General features: G+C 55.8%; 1 protein-coding gene across 1 annotated transcript in view; it reads right to left on the bottom strand.

Annotated features, from left to right (window-relative positions):
- Nucleotides 1–480: 480 nt before the first annotated feature.
- LOC133040397 (maestro heat-like repeat-containing protein family member 2A) overlaps nucleotides 481–17,654 on the bottom strand; it is a 59,908-nt gene continuing 42,734 nt past the window's right edge. Inside the window, exons 26-42 of the mRNA XM_061120119.1 lie at nucleotides 17,525–17,620; nucleotides 15,247–15,351; nucleotides 13,598–13,721; nucleotides 12,899–13,017; nucleotides 12,031–12,183; nucleotides 11,453–11,607; nucleotides 8,964–9,123; nucleotides 8,699–8,892; nucleotides 7,831–7,968; nucleotides 7,110–7,227; nucleotides 5,570–5,716; nucleotides 5,290–5,475; nucleotides 4,602–4,757; nucleotides 2,246–2,377; nucleotides 1,492–1,594; nucleotides 1,172–1,237; nucleotides 481–676 (exon numbers count right to left, since the gene is read on the bottom strand). Of these exons, the coding sequence (XP_060976102.1) occupies nucleotides 555–676; nucleotides 1,172–1,237; nucleotides 1,492–1,594; nucleotides 2,246–2,377; nucleotides 4,602–4,757; nucleotides 5,290–5,475; nucleotides 5,570–5,716; nucleotides 7,110–7,227; nucleotides 7,831–7,968; nucleotides 8,699–8,892; nucleotides 8,964–9,123; nucleotides 11,453–11,607; nucleotides 12,031–12,183; nucleotides 12,899–13,017; nucleotides 13,598–13,721; nucleotides 15,247–15,351; nucleotides 17,525–17,620 (2,274 nt within the window). The 3' untranslated portion in view covers nucleotides 481–554. The remainder of the gene's footprint in view (nucleotides 677–1,171; nucleotides 1,238–1,491; nucleotides 1,595–2,245; nucleotides 2,378–4,601; nucleotides 4,758–5,289; nucleotides 5,476–5,569; nucleotides 5,717–7,109; nucleotides 7,228–7,830; nucleotides 7,969–8,698; nucleotides 8,893–8,963; nucleotides 9,124–11,452; nucleotides 11,608–12,030; nucleotides 12,184–12,898; nucleotides 13,018–13,597; nucleotides 13,722–15,246; nucleotides 15,352–17,524; nucleotides 17,621–17,654) is intronic.

The following is a 17,654-nucleotide window of genomic DNA, read 5'->3' as shown; positions in this document are numbered from 1 at the left end:
GGGGACCACAGATTCCCTGGCCTCACACATGCGCGCGCGCACACACACACACACACACATACACTCAAACACACACATGCTCACACACACATGCATGCTCACACACGTGCATACACATACCCACACCTCACACACATGCTCACACACATGCACACACACGCGCGCTCACACACACATGCACGCTCACACACACATGCACAAATGCGTGCACACAAGCGCACACATGCACACGCACACTTACGCACACAGACACGCGCGTGTGCACACACACATGCGCACACGCACACACACTCAGGGGACACAGGACTGAAATCCCTTATAGGACTGAAATTTCCTTTCACCCCACTGTCTCAGCTCTGGGGCATCATCTCCTTGCAGTCAGGAATCTGCTCTCCAAATAGCAAGGGAGGTTTATTTCAAGGGGAGGAAAGAAAGGGGCACTGATTATCTAAGTACAATACTTTTTCTTACAAACGGAATTAAAAGTGGTTCATGGTGCTGCGGTGGGGCTTGGCCCCCAGGAGAAAGGCAGGTACGTTTTGCGCTTGGACCACCTAGGCGATTCCTTCAGGTGAAGCCAAAAGCCGCTGCTGACTGCAGGTATCCAAGATGTTGAGAGTCTCCAGGGCTGCCCTCCAAACCCCAGGATCTGAGTCCAGCTGTAGCTCCTGGAGAGCTGAGAGTGAGCGTGTGAGGAGGAGGATGGGGACCCCTGAAGCCAGAGCCTCGTCCTCCGCCAACCCTGGGCAATGCTGATGAGAGCTGACTGCGGGGTGAGGGGCTCACGGGGCTTTGAACTTCATCCCCACCCCGAGTGTGAATTCGGAAGATGGCAGGTCAGTCGTGTGTCCACACGCATCTCCCATTCCTGGGGACTTCCGTCCCTTCAACAGGGACAGGATGATGACCCCCAGGCCCCAACTGCTGTGTGGACCCGCTGGAGGCATCAATGTGTATGACCGGGAGCAAGCAGGGGGCACAGGGTACCATCAGAGCTGTCTTCCTAGAAAGCCCCCCGCAGGTTCATCCCCTCTCTGGGCCCTGGCCATCCCCACCCCCCATCCCAAATACAACCAGGGTCAGCTGACTCTCCCCTCGGGTGGTTTCACTAAGCTCCCAAATGAGAGGAGTGGACTCATTTTTTACTCACACTTGCATCTCCACTACTTACAATTCCGTAATGCTGGAAAATCCAGCTTTTTCAAGTAATGCGCAGACATCTGCTTCATAATAATTCCTAAAATGATAGTCAGAAATGCCCATCGTATGAATATTAGGACAGCAAGAGATTTGGTTTCACCTGATGAGAGTTTCTGTTAAGGGTTTAGTTCAGGACGTCTAGCTCAGCATCGGGCAGGTATGAAGTGCCATGGGACACACAGGGTGGGCTCCTGCCTGCCCCTGAGTCCCAACCCCTGTCCCCACTCCAGACCTGGGTCTGACCAGATGATCTTCAAGGTCCCTCCTGCCTCAGGAGACCTGCCGGCTCACCTGCCAAGTTACATGCAGCGATTCTGATCCTTGACAAGTTGCTTTTAACATAGGTCATTGTTTCTAGCAAGAAGTTGTAGAGAACGGCAGGCTTTTTCTGAGTCTGCAAAAACAAGTGACACCCAGCGCCATGGAAGAGGAGGTCGTGCAGACTGGCTGCTCACAAACAGTGCTCATCTGCCCACAGATGCCCATCTGTCTGATGCTAGAGGGTCTGCCCAGAGAGGGCAAGTGCTCATATCAAAGCCACACAGCAGATTAGCAGATGGGCAACTTCAGGACCTTCAGGTTTCTGTTACTCTTCTCTTTTGGTCACTATGTCTTGTCCGACTCTTTGTGACCCCCATGGACTGCAGCACGCCAGGCTTCCCTGTCCTTCACTATCTCCCAGAGTCTGCTCAAACTCAAGTCCAAGGATTCAATGATGCAATCCAACCAACATGGCTAGTCTGAATTAAGTGTAATGTGCCTCCTGGATACTGAAGAGATTATCCCAAAGAGGTAAACTATTACATTAATAATTGTCTATTGATTGCCTGTTGAAATGGCAATGATTTGGAACTACTGGGTTAAATAAAACCTATTATTAAATTTGGTTTCCCTCTTTACTTTTTTCAACAGAAATCTTAAAGATGGGTGTGTGGTTTGCATTCTCTTTCTGTTGGACTGAGCTGGTCCCAACACCTCCTGTCTTGCAGGATCACAGGATGAAGCCCCAAGCCCCCGGGGCCATCCCGTGCCTCGGCTTCCTCACCAGGACGGAGCACAGGGTCATCTGGAAACGGGCCATCTCCTTGGGGGCGGTGGCGTCACTGTGGTCCGCGGAGCTCTCCAGGGCCCTCCAGCCCCAGAAGTGCAGACACTGAAAGAGGGTGGCCACACAGGCCTGGAGGACACAGGACGGGAAGGCAGGAGAGGCGTCAGGCGGGCCTGGGGTTCACCGAGGGGCGGGGTGGGCGGGGCTGGCACCCCACAGTAAGCGAGAGGGCAGCCCCCCAAAGGCCTCATGAAGCCAAAGCAGGGTGGTTGATGAGCCCCAGGGGGCTGCCTGGGACCCAAGCCCTACTGGCCCGTGAGACACCTTGGGCACGTTTACTGAGAAGCCGCACGGGTGCAGATGCAGCCCCACGGCCCCCTTAGCCACTGGCCAGCACTGGGTGCCCTCAGCAGCCCTGCCAGGACCTACCCCTCCAGGAGCCTGGGGTGTAGGGGCCTGCCTGCAACCCCCCCATCCCCTCTCCCCAGCTCTCCCTGTCCCCGTCCCCTGCAGTAACCAGGCCCCCTGGTCGTGGCCTCTGCTGGGGTTGGGTCACAGGAAGGTACTGGAATGGAGGGCAGGGAAGGGGCTGGGGTGTCTGCTCCCCCAGGAGCAGGAGGGGCAACAGCACCCATGGGGGCCCCGTGCCGTGCTGGCCTTCCCTCTTTGTGGCTCCTTCATTAAAGCCTCTCATCCCCTTGTGGGGTAGGCCGTCACTTTCTTCCCTGAAGCCCTGCCTCCAGGAGAGTTGCTGATAAAACATGAAAGGACTGTGAACTTTTGATAGAAGGCAGTGAGGATAAGGAAAGTGTTAATCACTTCAGTCCTGTCTGACTGTTGGAGACCCCATGGACTGTAGCCCACCAGGCCCCTCTGTCCATGGGATTCTCCAGGCAAGAATACTAGAATGGGTAGCCATTCCCTTATCCAGGGGAGCTTCTCAGTCCAGGGATCAAACATGAGTCTCCTGCATTGAAGGCAGATTCTTTACTGTCTGAGCCACGAGGGAAGCCTTTGACTGTGTGGATCACAACAAACCAAGAAAAATTCTTAAAGAGATGGGAATACCAGACCACCTTACCTGTCTCCTGAGAAACTTGTATGCAGATCAAGAAGCAACAGAACCAGATATTGAACAACAGATTGGTTCAAAATTGGGAAAGGAGTGCATCAAGGCTGTATACTGTCACCCTGTTAAATAACTTATATGCAGAGTACATCATGTGGAATGCTGGGCTGGATGAATCACAAGCTGGAATCAAGATTGCCAGGAGAAATATCAACCACCTCAGATATGCAGATGATATCACTCTATGGGCAGAAAGCGAAGAGGAACTTAAGAGCCACGCGATGAGGGTGAAAGAAGAGAGTGAAAAACCTGTCTTAAAACTTAGCATTCAAAAAACTAAGATCATGGCATCTGTTCCCACCACTTGATGGCAAATAGATGGGGGAAAAGTAGAAACAGTGACAGACTTTATTTTCTTGAGCTCCAAAATCACTGCGGATGATGACTGCAGCCATGAAATTAAAAGACGACTACTCCTTAGAAGAAAAGCTATGACAAACATAAATAGCATATTAAGAAGCAGAGACAAATCGCTTTGCCAACAAAGGTCTGTATAATGAAAACTATGGTTTTTCCAGTGGTCTTGTATGAATGGGAAAGTTGGGCCATAAAGAAGGCTGAGTGAAGAAGAATTGATGCTTTCAAAGTGTGGTGCTGGGGAAGACTCTTGACTGTCCCTTGCACTGCAAGATCAAACCAATCCTAAAGGAGGAAATCAACCCTGAATATTCATTGGAAGGACTGATGCTGAGGCTGAAGCTCCAGTATTTTGGCCACCTGATGTGAAGAGCCGACTCATTGGAAAAGACTCTGATGCCAGGAAAGACTGAGGACAGGAGGAGAGGGGGGTGACAGAGGATGAGATGGTTGGATGGCAGCATCGACTCAATGGATGTGAGTCTGAGCAACCTCCGGGAGACAGTGAAGGCTAGGGAAGCCTGGCGTGCTGCAGTCCATGGGGTCACAGCGTCGGACACGACATAGTGACAGAAAGACAGAAGAAAGGGCGGCTGGTGAAGGCATCTGGGGAAGAAAGAAAGTATGCCGTGTTTCCCCTCACAGAGCCGAGACTCCTCAATCAGCCAGTTTGTGGGTTATCTTGACTGGTCCCTTTCTCAGCCTGGTGGGAGGAATCAGCAGATGGTGGCCTCTGGGGTCCCGGGAAGACTGAGGGCGGCGGGGGACACCCCAGGAGCTAGGGCAGCAGCCTCGAAGCACATGTTCCTTGTGGGGAACCCTTGTGCGGGCCCTGGGCGTTGCCCACAGAGCCCAGGTGTGTCTGACCTGGGCGGCATCGGAGCAGGGGTCCTGGCAATGCAGCATGAGGGGCACCCAGGCTTTCTTCACTTCCTGCTTGAAGAAATGCCTCTTGGAAATCCTGACCACCTGTGCCAGCTTCCCGAAGAGGATGAAGGCTTTTAAACGCAGCAGCTCACTCTCCTGCAGCCAAGACGGACAAGCTATTTCTGAAACATGGGAAGCGAGAAACCCAACAAAACCCCGGCCATTCGCCGTGGACCTCCTTAAACACCTTGGTGCCTGCAAAGCCTTCTGGATCATTCCATCAGGATGGAGTGTGTCCTGCAGGGTTCTGGGGACTGGGCAGTATTCTGGTGTTTGTGACCTTCTCTTGCCTAGATGGGGGCTGTGTTGGATCTGATCGCCTACCACCCCAACCGAACAGAGTTTCCACCCCACAAATCACAGATATCCATATAGCATTTGGGCCTGGGAGGAATTAGAGTCAGGGGAGGAGGGTCCCATGGGCCCTAAAACAAGATTTTTTTTTTTTTAACCAGCCCCCGTGATCAGCCAATGGATACATCAGTACCCAAGTCGGAACTGCAGCCCTTTTCATTCCAGGGCACCTCTCTCCTTTAGGGGATGGACAGTGGCCACCTGTCTACTGAGCAGCTATTTGTGGGGACCCCCGTGAGGGCCAGGGCCAAGCAAGGCGCCAGTGTGGACTCACGTTGTCAAAGAAGGCTCTGCACTGCTCGGAGATGGCGTTGAAGGCGGACCCCAGGTCCCCTTCCCGCAGCTTGACCAAGACCTTGGCCAGGACCTCCAGGCCCTCGGAGGTCACGCTGGTGCTCACGCTGGGGCCCTGCAGGGAACTCAGGCACTTCTCCAGTAAGAGCTTCCGGTAGTGCCTCACCTGGGGGGCACGGGGCCGTCAGCCCCCGCCTGGCTGCCCGGGACACGCCGCCATGGGCCCCTCACCCCCGGCCCCCACCCCGGCCCCCGCGGACCTTCCTGGGGGCGCCGAGGGCCATGTTGCCGAGGGCGCGCAGGGAGAGCACCCTCAGGACCTCGTCCTCCTGCTCCGCGCCCTTCTCCAGCATCAGCACCGCCCGCTTCAGCAGCTTCTTCTGGTGCAGGATCGGGTCACTCATGACCTGGAAAGGAGAACTGTTCACAGTCACCCCCGAGAGAGGCTCTCGTTCCTCAGCCTCAAAACGGGACGGGTGATGCGACTCGATGCCCAGAGCGGCGTCCCTGGGAACAGGAGAGGATTCAGAGCTCCACCTCCCAGGACGGGCTCTGGGCTCCTCTGCCGCCATCTGTGGGACCCTGGCAAGTCCCTCGACCCCTCTGAACCTCAGCTTCCTCACCTATAAAAAGGGCGACGGCAGTACCTGCCTCATGGAGTCGCTGTGAGGCTCTGATGCGGAAATATGTGGGGAAATCCTAGCTGAGTGTGATCGATAGGAACACACCTGTTTGTCATCGATTCCTTCCCTTAACGTGATGGGAGCAGCCATGGTGTGCAAGAGCCACGCCCACTGAGTCAGAGCAGAAATGCACAAGATGCACGGATTCCACTCCCCTGGGCCTCCTGGGGTCACTCCTGGGCTCGCACCCAAAATGCTGGGCCTTTGGGACCACGGGGAGCCCTGTGGCATGCCTGGGTGCACGTGTGTTTTATAAACCTTGGTGGTGGTGGTTTTGCCGCTAAGTCATGTCCAACTCTTGCAACCCCATGGACTGTAGCCCGCCAGGCTCCTCTGTCCATGGGATTTTCCAGGCAAGAATAGTGGAGTGGGTTGCCATGCCCTCCTGCAGGGGATCTACCCGACCCAGGAATTGAACCCGGGTCTCCTGCAGTGCAGGTGGATTCTTTACCGACTGTGCTACAAGGGAAGCCCCATTATAAACCTTAAGAAAACTAAATACCCAGTGGGTGACCCCAGAATGGAAAACTGATTCTTAAGCTTTCTACAGAACAAGTCTGCCAGCCCCGCCCTAGGGCGAAGATTGGTTCCCATGACACCCTGGGTGTCAGACAGCCATCAAGATTTCCCCCAAAAGTTTTCTGGCCAATTTCCTCAGGAACCCATAAGGAAGGGTAGCTGGGCATCAGCAGCTCTGATCCCCCTTCTGGGCCTTCCTGCCTGGCTCAGCCTGGCTCGCCTCTCAGAGCCCTCTGCCCGGCCTTCCCAGGAAAGCCCTCCTCTGGCCCCGGGTTGCTGGCGCTCATCACATCACGCAGCCCTTGGCGGCTGTACTACAGGGCACAGGACCGGTCTCAACTGCTTCCCCTCGGTGCTCGCCTTGGATCATGCGCTTGATGAATGAATAGAGGCGGGCGTGAGGGATGTTCACCTGTCCCTCCAACCCCGGGCTCAGAGCCTGCGTGCCTGCCCTGAGATGAGCCCCCAGGACAGCCCCCACCACATCCTGCCCGCCCCCCGCCCAGCCCCCTGCCCAGCAGCCCTCCCACATCTCACCCGTGCCCCCGCCCCCGTCCAGGCCCCCCAGCCCCCTGCCCAGCCCCCGCCGTGGCCTCACTTCCACGCAGACCGCCGTGCTGCTGATGCGGCAGCTCAGGGCCTCCGAGGCCATGCCCCTGAGCGCCAGCTCTGACAGCCTCTGCCGGTAGTAGCCCTCGGGGCTCCGCACGCACAGCCTGAGGGACGGCACCACGAAAGGGGCTTCTCAGCTCCTGCCTGGCACAGCCGCTCTGCAGCAGGGTGCCCGGGGTGGGGCTCCCAGGTCAGGGAGTCACTGAAGTACGGACCCTCCACTTGCTCTTTATAAAAAGTGAAAGTGCAAGTCCTGTCCGACTCTGCCTGCCCGCTTCTCTGTCCACGGAATTCTCCAGGCAAGAAGACTGGGGTGGGGAGCTGCTCCCTTCTCCAGGGGAATCTTCCCAACCCAGGGATCGAACCCAGGTCTCCCCTTTATAAAAAGGGGACCAGAATGAGGGTCTAGACCCAGGAAGGAACTCCCGGTCCTGCTGTCCTGGCCTGGCTCGGAAGCCCTTTGTGACCCTGGGCACACCCCATCCACCTGGGACCTTGCTTTCTTGCCTTGGAGCAGGAGGGGCTGGAAGAAAAGATTTCCTTTGCCCTGCACCCTCCTGCCACTCAAGAGTCTGGGATGCGGGTCAACATGGCAGTTCGCCCCCCTGCCCTCCCCCGCCCCCCACATACACCTGGAGTGAGGCATTCAGCCACGAGGCCCAGACCTTCCAGCCAGACGATGGAGCCCCGGGGAGCCGGGCACCCACCTGGCCAGCTGGCTGACTCCCTGCAGGAATGTCAAGCTGCTCTCCAGAAGCGTCCACACGCCCTGCTCCTCCAGGGTGCAAAGCAGAGACTCACTGTTGAGTCTCCTGAACAAGAGCTGCATGGATCTGATCGTTACCCTGGAAGAAGGTGGGGCCGTGTGAGGGTGAGGCTGCCCTACTGGGAGCACCCACCCTGCCTTCGATAGGCTCTTAGGTAAGCTCCGCACCCAGGCCCGTGAAGGGGCACCCAGCACAGGCAGGGAGACTTGCTCAGGGCCTAAGAGCACCCATGGGAGACAGTGGGTCTGCAAACTCTGAAAGCCACACAGTGCTGGACCCACACGACGGAGGGTCATAAGCTAGGCTTCCAGAAATTTCTCCTCCCCACCAGGAAGGGAAAACGAGGACCTATCAGTGGAGGTGACACTTGTAGTTCAGTGACTTCTTTTTCTTTAAGAACATTTATTTACTTGGCTGTACAGGGTCTTACAATAGAGAATCTGCCTGCAATGTGGGAGACCTGGGTTCAAGCCCTGGGTTGGGAAGATCCCCTGGAGAAGGGGATGGCTAACCACTCCAGTATTCTTGCCTGGAGAACCCCATGGACAGAGGAGTGTGGTGGGCTAAATACAGTCCATGGGGTCACAAAGAGTTGGTCACTACTGAGCAATGAACACTTTCATTTTCACAGGATCTTAGTTTTGGCACGTGGGATCTAGTTCCCTGACTGGGGATTGAACCTGGGCCCTCTACATTAGGACCTCAGAGTCTCAACCACTGGACCACCAGGCAAGTCCCCAGTCGAGTGGCTGCATCCAGCCCAGGCCCACAGCCTCACCACACCGCACCTTCCCACCGTTGAGCGCACCTCTGCAGGTTGACCTCCTCGGGGAGGGTCCCCGTGTGGATGAGTCTCCATGTCTTCAGGACGGGCGACACGGCCTCCTGGCCCTGGCTGCCGCCCAGCTGAAGGAGGAGCGTGTAGACGAGGTCCGGGAAGAGATCCAGGAGCCTGTTGTCCCAGTCCACCCTCTCGACGAGCAGGTGGATGGTGCACAGGGTCTGCAGAGAGGAGAGCCAGAGGTGGCAGGGCTCTCACTGAGCCCCCGAGGCGGGCCCGCCCCCCGCCTCACCATCACAGGGTCCACCGCGGCCAGGCGCCAGATGTCGGCCTTGGAGGCGGCGTTGGCCCTGGGCGTGAACCTCGCCTGCAGCCGGCCCATCAGCGCGTGGAGCATCGTCCGGGCAAAGGGCACATTCTCGGCCACAGCCAGCCACACCTCTGTCAGGTGGCTAGCCAGAGACAGGGGACGAGGACTGTGGGTTTGGGGTCATGTGCCCTGGCAAGTCAGAGACCCCTGGGGACCCCTGGGCAGCCCCTGCAGCAGGGCCTGGACCCTGGAGGTAGGGTCTCAGGGAGGCGGGTGAGCCACTAAGGCTGCACAGCCAGAGGCCGGGTCCTGCCCCGCACTCTGCCCACAGTGCTCCAGGGAAGCCCCGGCCCTCTCTCCCTCTCCCCCCTCCCTCCCTCCCTCTCTCTCCCCCCTCCCTCCCTCTCTCTCTCCCTCTCCCTCCCTCTCTCTCTCCCTCCCTCTCTCTCTCCCTCCCCCCGCCTCTCTCCCTCCCTCTCCCCCCCTCCCTCCCTCTCTCTCCCCCCCCTCTCTCTCCCCCCTCCCTCCCTCTCTCTCCCTCTCTCTCTCTCCCTCTCCCTCCCTCTCTCTCTCCCTCCCTCTCTCTCTCTCCCTCCCCCCACCTCTCTCCCTCCCTCTCCCCCCCTCCCTCCTTCTCTCTCCCCCCCCCCTCTCCCCCCCCTCTCTCTCTTCCCCCCTTTCTCTCTCTCTCTCTCTCTCCCTCTCCCTCTCTCTCTCTCTCTCTCTCTCTCCCCCTCTCTCTCTCAGAAGGCCCAGCTTTGCTGCGAGGGGACCCAGGAGTCCCCACCGGGCCGACTGTGTGATGTGATGACTTCATGGGCACGTCCGGTCATAGCCCCCCAGTGCCCAGGTGTGTCAGGCCAGTGCCAGGCAGCTTGCTGATACCTATCACTTCTTCCTCCCAACACGTCTATGTGAAAGGAGCCTTTGTCTCCACTTCCACAGAAGAGGAAATGCCGCCTGAGGAGGTCAGGGAAGCTGCCAGACTACAGCTTGGAGCGGCCTTCCTGACCCCAAGTCCAGGCCCGCAGCCTTGATGAGAAGGGGGGGGACAGTGACTTAACGAGCCTCTGCACACACACAGGTACAGGCGGGTGGGGCCTGGTGGGCGCTGAAGGGCTAAAGCCATGAATCCGTCAGGATCAGCCTGCCTATTCGAATCCACAAATCCAAACGCCTAAGTGCAGATGAGTGAGTTTTGTCGAGGATGGGGAAAATGTGACAGGGGCCCGATGGCAGGAACCGAATAGAAGCGGGGGCACAGTACGCTTGTTAAAATCAACTCAGAAAGAAGCCACAGGAGTGCAGGAAACCAGGACGTGGGGACCTCCATCCTCTAACTCAAGAAACAGCTGCATGAGTTTGAAGGCGGCCCTGACTCCAGGAGAGAACGCAGAGGGGCTGACACCTTGACACATCAGAGACCCTAAGCCAAAGCCCCGGCTTGGCCATGCCCAAGCTCCTGACCACAGAAACCAGATGATAACCAGTTGTTCCAAGTTTCCAAGCTGGAGGCAATTTGTTATGCAGGAACAGCTAACTAATACAGTGAAAGCCTGCCTGCCAGAGGCCCCGGCCCAGCACTGCTCTGAGAGGGGTAACTCTCGTTAAAGCGCACCCCCTGCACGGCAATGCCCTCCTACCTGGACCCGGGGAAGGGTTGCCCTTCGGAGCAGCAGCACGTGGGGCCAGGCCTGCGTCTCACGTTTTTGACACCTGTGCTCGAAACTCTCTTTTTGTCTGCTCCCAGCATCTGCCAGGTCTCTCTCCACCAAGCCTCAAGGCTGCCCTTCGCTCCTTGGTCTCTTTTCTGCTCTGGGGACACCTTTCCCCCTCTTTCTGGGCCCTTCCCAGTATATACCAGTTCGATCCCAGCACACTCACTCCTCAAACTGGTGACTCCACCAGCTGCCTGCCCGATGCCGTGACACAGACAAGGGGGCTGGGCGCAGTTCAAGATAACACGAACAGGAAGGCTTGCCCTGCTTCCCTGTGAGGCCACCTGAGAGCCTGGGGGCTGTCATTTCACCCCTTGGGCACCTGGGTCACTTCCCTCTCAGGGCCCCATTTGGAAAGCGGGAAGGGCCGAGTGGAGCTTCTCCAGAGGCCTGCTCGGGCCCTGGGGACCACGTCGTGCAGTCTGTCTGGCCCAGAGCTCCGTCCTCTGCAGGGAGGAGAGGGCCGTCGAGGGGAGAGCCCAGAGGGCGCAGCCAGGACCCATGAGATGTGGGATCCAGACTCCAGCTTGATAGGAGGGAGCCGGAGCATCAAGGCTCCAGGTCCGAGGTTCCCAGAGGCTGTACCACCCACAGAGATGCAAGGGGAGGGGGTGTGTCTGACCACCCCCTCCCCCTGCCACAGGTCAGACGAGGCACCGCTCAAGGCCCCGGGCTCCTGGGACGTGTCCGTAGTGGCGGGTCGGGCCGGTCTGGGGGTCACGGGAGGCCATGGCCCCGCACCCGGGCACCCACCTCTCCATGGGCAGGGGCTGCCGCAGGAGCGCCGTGAGGACAGTCTCCTGGTGGTAGTGGGCCAGCAGGAGGATGCCCTCGATCAGGAGGCGCTGCACCTCCCGGTGGTCCACCACGGGCAGGTGCCCCAGGATGGCGCCCAGGATCTCGGCCACCTGGGGGTGGGGGACGGGCATCACCGGGCATCCCGGCCCTCGGGGGCCCCCTGCCCTCCCCCCGCCACACACCCCTCCTCCTGCCCAAGTGGACGCTGGGCAGGCTAGCCTGTCAGGGGCCGGGCACAGCTCAGCCCTTTCCCAGGTATCCTCTGGTCTCTTCGCGGATTTTATCACATTTTCAGCATAAGGGGTACCGTGCTCCAGGGGGGCCAGCCTCAGGCCTCCAGCCCAGAGTCCACTCACCGACCAAGCCTCCTTCAACAGGTTCTTTCCCCTTCCAGAACCCGACTTCCTCCCCCTCTTTATAATCAGGGACTTGGGGATGGTGGGGAGCCCTTAGCAAGCGAGGCTGGGCCCCTCTGCTTGGCCCTCTAGGCTGGATGCACCAGGCAGCCCCAGGCCCTGGGGGGGCCTTGTCACCTTGTCCTCCAGCTCCTTGACCCGCATCTGGAGGAAGGTGCATATCCAGGTGACAGAGGCCTTGTCGTGCTGGAGGTCCATGGCCCCGAAGTTCTCGCAGAGCTTCTGGACCAGCGAGACCACCTCGTCGCAGTTGAACTGCAAGCAGGCCACCTAGAGCCAGAGCCGGCTGTTCCTGGGTCCGACACCAAGCCCAAGGGCTCCCCTGCCTGCCCCTCTCTGCTCAGGGTCGCAGCCCAGCCCAGCCCCCAGCCTCCCACAAACCATGGCCGCAGCCTCCTCTTGCCCCCTTCCCAGCCTCCGGCCCTGTCAATCACGGGCCGGCTTGGAGATCACTCAACATCAAAGCCTGGGGGACACTTGCCAACCCCTCCCTCACCCCATCGCCTGCCCCCACCCCTCTGAACCCCACACAGGAAGCTTCTCCCCAGACCCTCCCAGGCCTGCCTCTACGGCCCTGCAGCCTTCCCTGGGTGTGTCCTCTGGCCCCCGAGGCAGAAGAGGCCTCGCCCCTCTGCAGCCCCGAGGGTCTGGGCGGCCCTGACACTGGCAGTCACTGGGTGCTGTCAGCCTGCCCGTGGGCTGACACCTGTGTGCAGGGCCCCCTGTTCAGTTCTTTCTGGGGCCCCCGCATGGTAGCACATGATACAGACAAAGAAAGACAGCTGGCATCTGTGACGCACCTACTGTCTGCCAGGCAGCACAGTGGGGGCTGTACATATCACAGGTCACTTAAATACACGTGACTTGCGTTGGACCAAGGGCTGTGGAAGACCCAGGGAAGACCATCAGGAGGAGCCCGGCCCCGCCCCCCAGAGACGGCCCAGGCACCCGGAGGCCACGCCCACACAGCCTTCCCGCTCATCACCTTGGAGATTCTGGAGGATACCCCGAAAATCTTCTCCATGTCTGAGCCCTGCAGGTCCTCCTTACATTTCTCAAGCTCCAGCTCTTTGGAGGTGCCCCAGGAGGAGCAGGTCTGGCTTGCTGGTGGGATACAATGTCAGGCACGGTTGTCCAGAACCAAAGGCCCACATCAAGGTGGCCGCCTTTCCTGACCCCCACCCCCGACCCGACCCTCCCACCTCCCCGCCCCTTGGGTTGCCTTGGTTCCCTGGGCCTGGACTCCTCTCTAGTATCTGGACATCCCACCCCTCTTGCCTGGCCCCTGGAACCATCGCTCTGCACAGCTCAGATGGGCATTCTGCCAGCTGCCAAGCCAGAGGCAAACCCACCCTGAAGGTCCCCCAACTGCCTTCCCCTCTGAGCTCGCTTCTGGCCTGTTCTGCCGCATCCTTAGTATCTGTGAGGCAACCCTCTCCAGTGGGGCCCCTCGTGTGCCCTCAGCAAGTTGTGCTGACCCAATAAGCCTCTCCTTCTAGAAGCTTCCATGACCTCTCAGTGAACTCTGCACCCCCTTGCCCCGCTGGTCACCCTTGCTTGTCTACAGAGAGACCACAATCCCTGCCGCCCTCCAGGATAGCCCCACAGCCGACTCCCTGATACTGGTCCTCCCTCTTGGCCTGGAGAGCCTGCGTCCTGCCTACCCACACCACCCCTCCTGTACCGTGAAGATCCAGCAGGCTGGCCAGGACATCCATGGAGGCCAGGCGGGTTTTTCTGTGTGAGTCACAGGTGCCTGGTGCAATGAGTCCCACCAGGCTGCCAAACTGCCCCAGCTTCAGCGGGATCTGAGGGACAGGAGACCGCAGAGTTCACACCCTCTGTCCAGCCAAGCTCACCTGGTGATGCCCGAGGGCAGTGCAACCAGGGGCCAAAGGGAGTGAACCCTGCTCTGAAAGCACCCCTGTTGGGGAAGGGAGAGGATGCCACCATCTGTCCGAGCCTGAGCTTCCGTCTCCAGGCCCCGAGCTTGGGTCCTGGGACGCTGAGCAGCTAGGATGTCGTCTCGTGACCCAGGCCCAGGTGCTAGGTCTAGGTGCCTGCCCTGTTTCTATAGCTGAGCCCTGCCTTCAAATCTGGGCTTCCCCACTCTCCAGCTGTGTGACCTGGGGAGGGACTTAGCCTCAGGCCCTCTTGTTCCTGTCTGCTACTCAGAAATGATAATTGTTGAGTCCTGCTCCAAAGCCACAGGTGCAAGCCTTGTACCAAGGCCACAGAAGCAGAGCCAAGAACCAAGGTCACCTCTGAAACTGACTAAGCCCCTTTGTAACCATTGCCAAAGTTCCTGTGATCATCACCAGCAGGCTTCCTGATCCCAAATTAGGCAAAGATGCCCACCCTGGTAGTCACTCTATAGCGCCCTAATGCCAACCTTTCTGCAGGAATTTTCCTTGTCTTGAGGTTATAAAAATTGACTACTAACCCAGGAAAACTGTTGAGTCTCCCCAGTCTGTCAGGAGGTTGGCCCACTGTGCTTGCAGGGCCCACATTCTCTCTGCAATTCGTTCTTAATAAACTCACTCCCTTCTGAAATGCTGTGTGTCTGGAGAGTCTTTTCTAACCAGACTCCCACTGCCTCAACAATGACGGTGCCCCATCTTTCAGGGAGTGTGGTGAGACTCACGACAGAGAGTCCAGGTGAAGCACTTTGTGCAGCACCCAGTTACTCAGCGCTCGGCTCGGCCACGGGTTGGCTTTGCCGGGCCTGGGTCCCACCTGGATGGTGCTCTAGGACTGGGGTCCCGCCCCAACTTGTCCTCACCATGCCCCGGCCCCAAGACCCCACCGCCCTCCTCCCAAGGCCACCCCTGAAGACCAGACAGCCAAAGAGTAGGAGGCCAACAAAGGAAGGAAGAGAGGGCCTGTGGAGCTGCGTCAGAGGCTTCATCACCAAAAAACCTCATTGCTTTTCTAGATTTTGCGATGTTGATGGTATTTGTTAAGCTTTGTAAAATTTGTCATTTTGTAGTGATTCATTTTCTCATTCTAAGTAAATACTTTCCTAATCAATGTGGTATTCATAATCATGTGACCCATTCTCTTAAGGAGGGCCCTCACCCAGGTATGAACCTCAGGCCCCTCAAAACCCAGATCCACACCAAGCCCTGCCCATCCTCTCTCACCACCCCGGAGGCCCAGGGCCAGCTCCCCTTGGGACTCCTTCGACTTTCCCCAGTGAGGCAGCCTCTTCCCAAGAGTCTCTCCATGGACAGAACTGGATTTCAGAGGCGTTTCCTCTCCTGGGATAGAGGCTGGCATTTCCCTGTGGGTGTCAGCGGGGCAGGTTGTAGGGGGTGGGTCTCCGGGACTCACGCAGACACCGACGCTTTGGACATAGATCTGCATGAGATGAAGATGGAGGTTCACCGCCTTCTCCCGCTCCCATTCTTTCTCCGACAAGATCCACTTCTCCAGGAGCTGTGGGGAGAGCCCAGAACACAGAGGGGACTGTAAAATCCTGAGGTCAGCCTTTCCCGGCCAACTGCTGCTCTCCTCCTCTCTCCTACTCAGAGCCTGATTTTCAAAGCTCTGGGAGCTTCCCAGGTCCCCTGCCACCGACACTAAGGAGATGAGGCCATGAGCAAACAAAGAACAATGCCAGCATCCTCACCAAGCTGGTGCTTGGCTGATGAGTTTGGGTTTGTTCCAAGTGTTTGCCTGTAGGTGAAAATGCCACTAGCAGAGTCCATCCTGCACTGCAGCTCCTGCGTGCTCCTGCACCTAACAACACAGCTTAGCAAAACAGGGAGCAAAAACTGATAGAACTGAAAGGAGAAACAAACAAATCCACAGAGACAGAGATGTCAGTACCTCTTTCTCAGCAACTGATGACAGAGAAGACAGAATCAGGAAGGATATAGAAAACTTGGACAACACTTCCAACAAGAGCTGGCTTAAGTGATATTTAGGAACATATCATTCAGTGCAGCAAAATACTTTCTAAGCACACACAGAACGTTCACCAAGATAGACCACACGTGGGCAACAAAATAAGTCTCGATGGATTTAAAAGGCTTTGAATTATACAAAGTATGTCCTCAGACTACAATGGAGTTAAACTAGAATCAAAACCAAAAAGGTCTCTGGAAAACTCTCAAATATTTGGAAATTTCTAGATGACCCATGGGTCAGGAGAAGTCAAAAGAGAAATGAAAATGCATCGTGGAACTAAGATAAAATTAGAACACAACATTTCGATATTTGTGGGGTATAGCCTGAAAGAACAAACTCAGTGGACTTATACTATCTGCTCCTGATTTCAACACTTACTATAATGTTGACAGGATTATAATGAAGACAGGATGACACTGGTGTAAAGATGGACAAAAACATCAGCAGAGCAGAACAGGTATCTAGAAACAGACCCACACATACGCGGTCCATTGATTTCTGACAAAGATGCGAAGGTAATTCAGCAGAGATTACCTTTCCATCAAATGGTGCTGAAACAATTGGTTATCCATGTGCACAAAAATTAAAATCAATTAAACTTTGATCCATATTTGAAAACTGAGCTGAAAATACATCATAGACTTCAATGTAAAACCTGAAACTATCAAGTTCTAGAAGAAAATCTAGGAGAAAATCTTTATGACCTTGGTTAGTAAAGATTTCTTAGACATGATACCAAAAGCATGATCCGTAAAAGAAAAAATAATAAATTAGACTTCATCAAGATTAAAAACTTCTTCTCTTCAAAAGAACCTGTGAAATTAATGAAAAGGCAAGTCACAGACCAGGAGAAAATATTTGCAAATCACATGTCGGATAAAGGATTTGCTTCTAGAATATATACAACCTCTGAAAAATCAATAATAAGAAAGCAAACAATCCAGTTTTTTTAAAAGCCCTAGCAATACTATATTCAAAAATACCAAGATTATGAAAGACAAAGACTGAGAAATTGTTCCAAATTGAAGCAGAGAGACAAAAGAGATAAGACAATTAAATGCAATTTATAGTCCAGATTAGATCCTGGTTCTCAGAGGAAATAACTATGAAGGTCATTACTGGGCAATTGTGAAATATGAATATGGAAAATTGATTAGACTACAGCTTGGTATCAATGTTAAATTCCGTGATTTTGAACAGTATATTGTTATATAAGAGAAGATTCTTGTTGTTGATGTCTATAGCTAACTCTCCATGATTCAAAAGGTGTGTGTGTGTGTGTGTGTGTGTGTGTGTATGTATGTATGTATGTAATGTAAACAGGAAAAAAAAAGAAAGGGAAAAAGAACACGTCACAAAATATTAAGAATTGTGGATCTGGGTGAAAGGCATGCAGGAGTTCTTTGTACTGTTCTTGCAACCTTTCAGCTTTTAAGAATTTAACTTCAACTTTTAAGAACATTTTGTGATATTGAAATGTCACAAAATATTAAGAATTGTGGATCTGGATGAAAGGCATACAGTAGTTCTTTGTACCATTCTTGCAATTTTTCAGCCAGCTTGAAGCTTTGTCTAAAGAAAATTAATACCAAATCAATTCTTAATGGATGCCTGTTTCCCACTGAGAGTGTGGCCCTCGGACCAGCATTCTGGGAGGAGTGACCACCACCAGATCCTGGCCCTCCTCCAGACAACTCACGTGCACCATCTCCTGCAGCCCCTTGGGGTCTAGGTGTCTTTGCATGAGGCCCTCCATCAGCTGCTCCAGGGCACGCAGGGCGTTCGTATACAGGGTCTGTGGCCAAGAGAGGGGAGAGCTCAGCAGCAGT

The sequence above is a fragment of the Dama dama genome, chromosome 20, assembly GCF_033118175.1.
Source record: "Dama dama isolate Ldn47 chromosome 20, ASM3311817v1, whole genome shotgun sequence".
Classification (NCBI taxonomy): Eukaryota; Metazoa; Chordata; class Mammalia; order Artiodactyla; family Cervidae; genus Dama; species Dama dama.
The sequence above is the reverse complement of the archived record's forward strand: the minus strand, read 5'-3'. Positions and strand labels throughout refer to the sequence as shown.